Source organism: Salvelinus fontinalis, chromosome 24, assembly GCF_029448725.1.
Source record: "Salvelinus fontinalis isolate EN_2023a chromosome 24, ASM2944872v1, whole genome shotgun sequence".
Classification (NCBI taxonomy): domain Eukaryota; kingdom Metazoa; phylum Chordata; class Actinopteri; order Salmoniformes; family Salmonidae; genus Salvelinus; species Salvelinus fontinalis.
Genome location: NC_074688.1, coordinates 3,474,316 through 3,481,443, shown reverse-complemented (window position 1 = coordinate 3,481,443; position 7,128 = coordinate 3,474,316). Strand labels below are relative to the sequence as shown.

The following is a 7,128-nucleotide window of genomic DNA, read 5'->3' as shown; positions in this document are numbered from 1 at the left end:
TTTTGACAGCAGAGGCTTCTTCCTAGCAACCCCCCCATGAATGGCATTTGGATTCAGTGTTCTTCTTATTGTTGAAGCATGCACAGTTACGTACTTGAGATGCAAAAAGGGAGGTCTGCAAATCTCTACATGTTATGTTTGGGTTTGCTTTTACCTGATTTATTATTGTTTTGTGGCTCTTGGGGATATTTTGGAAGGGCGTCCACTTCCAGGCCGAGTTGCTGTCATGTTAAATGCTCTCCATTTGTAAATGATTTGCCTCACAGTGGACTGAGCTCAAATCTTTTTAAGATGATTTTATAGCCTTCTCCCAGACTGATGTGCTCTCACTACCCTCGTCCTGATGTCCTCTGAAATCTCCTTTCCTCTTGGCATGGTGTGCTTTGTATTCACCTGGATGGGTAACACCAAACTGAGCAGGTTTCTTATCTCTATTATCATAGTCCCGCCCAAACTCTGTCCTAACGATCTCTCCTTTTATTGGTTCATTTGGTACCCAATTTTTTACCACCTTATTCTACATACCTACTGATTTAACCAATGCAACTTGGAGTTCACTTATTTTTGCACCTGCACTAATTCCTTTAAAAGCAAAAAACTCTACTACACGCATGATTTCTTCTACACCAACATATAGTTAAATATAAACCTGTTGTCAGATCAAAAATACTGATTCTGATTATATTCAGATTTTATGGTAAATACTAAAATAATCTGTAATTGAACAAGGGGATCACATACTTTCAAGTAGTACTGTAATTCATTTATTGTCTTTAGCTGAAAGCCTCTGCTGCCGAGCATGATCTGGCCATGGAGAAGAATGAGACAGTGCTACTCCGCCAGAGGTGAGTCCAACAGTCAATGAGTTCTATTGAAATAGATTAGTGTCGGAGGCATGTCGAGTACTAAAACTCGACTCAGGACCATGCATGCTGCCACGGTTTCGGGGGGTTCGAGTCACTACTCGGCGTCTGTCCGTGTTCTTCCTCTCTGTCTTCATCCACATACCTGTCTCCCTAGCCTCTACTTCCTACTACAGCAGGAGATCGGTCTCCTTTAAAAAAAATGAAAGAAAATTTGATTATTGATGAGTGTACATCTGAATTGATCCTATAGAAAGGAATTTCATCCCATCCTTAACCCTAAAACGTCATTTACATTCTATGACACTAAAAGCTACAACCACAACCCCTTTTTGTGGTCAGTTGAGTGCTTATGCCACTCTCACGTGCTCCTTTCTAGGAAATACGACTGTTTCATTCATGTGCTTTTTGGTTGGAATAATTATCCAACCAATATGGTTTTAGCTAGCTTGATAAACTAACTGACGTTGCTCATAATTACCTTAGCTAGCATCCTTAACATTGACAATATGGCCAAACTAGCTACTTTATCAAATGGCAAATGTCGCCTAATTATCCATATTGACAAGGTTGTAGTTGTCAAAAACAGATTTGCTGTCATCTTTTGGTTGAAACGGGAAAAGGTCAGTGGTGAAACGTCACAACTCGGCAAAAACCTTTCTCAGTTTCCCACTTGTAATTCCGATTTGGAGGGTCGTTCAAGTGAAACTTCCTAGTTTGAACTCGGCATTTTCGATAACTATTATGGCACGTGAACGTGGTATTAGTCAAGATCTACCCTGTTAGGGACATTTTGGGCACTAAGACCTGTGATTTCTTTCTAGGATTGTTCAACTAACCTCAAAGAAGCTGAAAATAGGAATACCTGGGTTCCTGATCAAGAACATTCCCAAGCGCCCGAAAACAACCAAGACCAACAAGCCCTTCTTGAAGACCTGCAAAGTTCTGAAAGCTTTCAAAGCACTATTCAAGAGATGAAGGCAATGCATACAATTGTACATTTGGTGCAATTATTCTCAGGACACGGGGTGAAGCAGAGTACAATAAATAAATCCAGATGCCTTATTCCATCAAGAAGTCTTCTTTCAAATCAACCAAGCTAAATTGAACACGTGTTTTATGTAATTTATATGGTAGGTCTCATTAGATATCATCCAACTCTTTAAAAATGTCTTTGTATGCAGATTTCTGCTCTGTTGCCATTAGGTAAGATACAACTCCATGGGGCTTACCTGCCAAGACCTCCATGGAAGCCACATTACCCATCATTTACCAAAGCCAAATGATAGGACAATGATGAAGTCTATTATCTAGGTCTCCAGGGCTATTTTGGTGACGGGAAACCCCCACGTGAAGGTCGATTTGTCCCCACTTTGCAACCCAGGCTTTCTTTAGGGACCTGAGCTGCCCAAGAAACCAAAACATCTGGACATTTTAACAGTCGCAGATGGTTCACTTAATTACTTTGCGAAGAAGCACGAGAAGGACAAGAGTGGACGAATAGATGTCCATTCAGCGAGACGCGCGAGTTAGCCTAGAAACAAAGGGAAATGTAGGCCTATACTAATTTGTGAAAATAAGAACAATTCCTCTTTCTCGTGAGTGTTGCGGGTGTAAACTTGTCTTGCATAAACTTTTCTTGGAGGATTGCATACGGGTAAATTAATGTATTTAAATGTTTCACTCAAGTACGAGAAGAACAAGAACAACATTTCCCCAACACATTAGATTTGTGCAGGGTAAATACTCATGATAATGGCAAAAGAATTTAATTAAAACTAAATGTATAAGCCTACTTTGGGGAAACGAATGACTAAATATATATCCTATAGGGAAATAAGGAGACCCAACAATATAAGTGAAATTCAACAATGTGCTTTAGTAACGACAGAGACACACTGAGTCTGCTTCGTCACACAGTATAATAAGTGTTTGACTTAAATTGGGTTTAACATAAAAACGGAAGTTAATTGCCTATTAAAGAAGGCACGTTTAAATATAGATGCTCTGGTGTCTGGTCCCTTACAGATTGTTAGGCCTATACATTTGATTCCTATCTGATGTGTGTTCATACCACTCAAGATTTTATGTTGAGCACTTGTTGGCCTATGTTCCTGAGTTGGTTGTTGGAAATCATTTTGTATGCAGTTGAGAATAAACATACACTGCTCAAAAAAATAAAGGGAACACTTAAACAACACAATGTAACTCCAAGTCAATCACACTTCTGTGAAATCAAACTGTCCACAAGAAATTTCACATGCTATTGTGCAAATGGATTAGACAACAGGTGGAAATTATAGGCAATTAGCAAGACACCCCCAATAAAGGAGTGGTTCTGCAGGTGGTGACCACAGACCACTTCTCAGTTCCTATGCTTCCTGGCTGATGTTTTGGTCACTTTTGAATGCTTGCGGGGCTTTCACTTTAGTGGTAGCATGAGACGGAGTCTACAACCCACACAAGTGGCTCAGGTAGTGCAGCTCATCCAGGATGGCACATCAATGCGAGCTGTGGCAAGAAGGTTTGCTGTGTCTGTCAGCATAGTGTCCAGAGCATGGAGGCGCTACCAGGAGACAGGCCAGTACATCATGAGACGTGGAGGAGGCCGTAGGAGGGCAACAACCCAGCAGCAGGACCGCTACCTCCGCCTTTGTGCAAGGAGGAGCACTGCCAGAGCCCTGCAAAATGACCTCCAGCAGGCCACAAATGTGCATGTGTCTGCTCAAATGGTCAGAAACAGACTCCCATGAGGGTGGTATGAGGGCCCGACATCCACAGGTGGGGGTTGTGCTTACAGCCCAACACCACGCAGGACGTTTGGCATTTGCCAGAGAACACCAAGATTGGCAAATTCGCCACTGGCGCCCTGTGCTCTTCACAGATGAAAGCAGGTTCACACTGAGCACATGTGACAGACGTGACAGAGTCTGGAGACGCCGTGGAGAACGTTCCGCTGCCTGCAACATCCTCCAGCATGACCGGTTTGGCGGTGGGTCAGTCATGGTGTGGGGTGGCATTTCCATGTGCTCGCCAGAGGTAGCCTGACTGCCATTAGGTACCGAGATGAGATCCTCAGACCCCTTGTGAGACCATATGCTGGTGCGGTTGGCCCTGGGTTCCTCAACTATGTAAAGAAAAAAGTATTTAATAAGAATATTTCATTCATTCAGATCTAGGATGTGTTATTTTAATGTTCCCTTTTTTTTGAGCAGTGTATTTAGGCCTACCTGTTATTAATTTGCATGGGAGGGGTGTGTATAGGAGATGACAATTTCTCAAAAAATATGTATTTATTTATTTTTATGAATTGAGTGTTTCCAAATTAAAACTTACTAGCCAAACTAAATTCAATTAGGGATGTCATCATGGTCACCTAATAATCCCCAGTTTACAATTGGCTCATTCATCCCCCTCCTCTCCCCTGTAACTATTCCCCAGGTTGTTGCTGCAAATGAGAACGTGTTCTCAGTCAACTTACCTGGTAAAATAACGGTAAAATATATTTAAAAAAAATGTGGGCTTAGGCTACTGTCTAAGATCAACTGTTGAAGAGCTAAACCAAAAGATCTTAGATAGGCTACTTTCTATTCTGTAGGCCTATTCCCTGATGTTTTTGAAATTAGGCTAGTTATGATCCTCTTATGGTTTTGAATATGAGTAAATGACTAAATAATAAAGTGTTTTAGGCCCTAAGCTCTGCCTTTGTTATTTTTGTAATCAGAACCTTCAGCTGCTGTCTAAAGAATTATAATAATTAGGCCTATGATACAATAGTTGGTGCGTCAGCTTGTCAATCAAGAGCCCATCATTCCTTGACAGTGGGTTTAATTTTATCATATGTTTTATCAATATGTTTCAAGATTGCATTAAAAATGGGGAAATGGTCTCCACTATGAAACAGAGCCTTATTTCATTGATTCCGAAGCCCGATAAAGACCCTTCTCTCATTGACAAATGGAGACCAATTACTTCATTAAATGTTGATTACAAATTGATTGCTCTGGTTTATGCCAAAAGATTAAAGAAAGGAATAGATACCATTATAAGTGAGACTCAAACAGGATTTATGAAGGGCCGTCACATAATCTCTAACATTCGTTTAGTCTTGGACCGTATAGATTATTCCGATGCAATTGACTCAGATGCGGGTGTCCTATTTTTGGACTTCTATAAAGCCTTTGACACAATTCAACATTAATTTCTCTTTAGGTCTCTTAAACTTTTGGGATTTTGTGAAAATGTTAAAGTAATTTGCATGTTTTAGAAAGATATAAATAGTTCTGTGCTACTAAACCTTAATACTGTAATGAAACAGGCAGGATCCCACTTCTGACACCAGTGTAATGAAACAGGCAGGGAGGGGGTCTCGAACCCTCGACCTTCTAGCCCGAAGTCCGGCGCGCTATCGACTGTGCCGCAAAAGCATGCTCAAGCGGCAGAGTCGATTTCCGCGCTTATAAACCCAGGGTCGTTACACTACTTCCAAAAGATTCAGTATCTGTAACGGCTGTCCTCCTCCTACGAAGAATCGGAGGACCAATGCGCAGCGTGGTACGTGTTCATGCTCTTTATTATAACGAACGAACACAAAAACAAACGACACGTGAAATACCAACCGAAACAGTTCCGTGTGGAACAAACACAGACACGGAAAATAAGCACCCACGAAACCCAGCTGGAAAAAAGGCTACCTAAGTATGATTCTCAATCAAAGACAACTAACGACACCTGCTGTTACGGAATCTAGTTGATAGGTAATCGACTAGCTGGACTGTTCCCCAGACGTAGGGATTTGTACAATGCTTAACAAGGTTATTGAACTTGACATTGGTGTCTGTCTTTATTCCTTAATCCGACATATCATACAGAAACATGGTATCAGAAGTGGCTCGGAAAACACACGTTTGTTATTTTTGTAGCTAAGTACAGTATAGGCGCAGTTACGTTCCATATGCGAACACACGCCGTTTCCTACTCACAACACTGATCAACTCGTTGTTAGCTGGCTAGCTAGCATCACTACCTACCTCCATGACTGAAGGCAAAGAAATCTCCTATTCCATTGCTATGGCAGCGAACATTCCGCCACCAAATCACATGGTTCTCACAGGGGACTGGAATACTAATTGGGACAACTTCAGGGATGAATTCGAGGACTATGCGCTGGCGACCGGTCTACATGAGAAACCCAACGAGGTACAAGCGGCAACTCTGAGAAGATTAATGGGCAGCGAATGCAGGCATATCTACCGGCACAATCTCACCCTCACGGCACGACAACAGTGTGATGCAAAGGCTATATTGGATGCATTGGAGAATTACTTCAAACCCGCCAGAAACGTCATTTACGAGCGGTTCGTTTTCGGAAGCTGCAAACAGGAAGAGGGTGAGTCCGTACACAACTTTGTAACCCGTTTGAGAGAGAAATCCGCCACTTGTGAATACGGGGGATTGAGAGATGAATTGATTCGTGACAAAATAGTACTGGGAATTACAAATGAGAATACACGCCGGCGTCTACTGAGAGACATTAGCTTAACATTAGTAACTGCCATCGAAATGTGCCGCACTGCTGAAGTCACTGACATGAGAATGAGAGCAATGGAAACGGAAACCCCACGCTCCGACGTTGATACTGTTCACGCTGTTGCTAGGCAGACATTCAGACAAAACCAATGTACTCAGGAGAACTAATGAGCTCTATGGGCACCTTTGAGACCGAATGTGTAATTCGGGGGCGCAAACACAAGCTGGAGTTTGAGATTGTGAAAACCAGTCAAAATCCTCTGCTCTCAGGCTCTACATGCGAACGCCTGGGACTGATGCAGTTCACTGCACCAAATGACCTGCACATTGTGGATCATGTCCAGCATGGACCCCTGTCCAAAGAACAACTACTCAGCAGATATGACGATGTATTCAACATGCCCGTTGAATCAGTGCCTGGGGAGGTACACTTTGAAGTGGATGAGAGCATTACTCCAGTCCAGTGTGCTCCTCGCAATGTGCCCATTGCAATGAAAGTGGCTGTGAAGGCCCAGCTGGACAAGTATGAGGCCGATGGCCACATGACATCTGTGAATGAACCAACTGACTGGATCAGCAATATGGTCATAGTGAAAAAAACAGAGAAGCTGAGGGTCTGCATCGACCCAAAGCATCTGAACCAAGCACTGAAACGATCCCACTACATCATGCCGACACTAGAGGATGTCCTCTATAAGCTTCCCAAGGCCAGGATTTTCACCTTGGTGGATGCCCG

General features: G+C 42.5%; 2 protein-coding genes across 2 annotated transcripts in view; one reads left to right on the top strand and one right to left on the bottom strand.

The window, feature by feature from the left end:
* Positions 1 to 856, top strand: part of LOC129821775 (uncharacterized) — a 17,764-nt gene extending 16,908 nt beyond the window's left edge. The window contains exon 12 of the mRNA XM_055879413.1: positions 778 to 856. Within this exon, the coding sequence (XP_055735388.1) occupies positions 778 to 849 (72 nt within the window). The 3' untranslated portion in view covers positions 850 to 856. The remainder of the gene's footprint in view (positions 1 to 777) is intronic.
* The window catches only part of LOC129821774 (histone-lysine N-methyltransferase 2D-like), a 78,101-nt gene that overhangs the window by 39,366 nt on the left and 31,607 nt on the right, over positions 1 to 7,128 (bottom strand). The gene's annotated exons all lie outside the window — the stretch shown is intronic.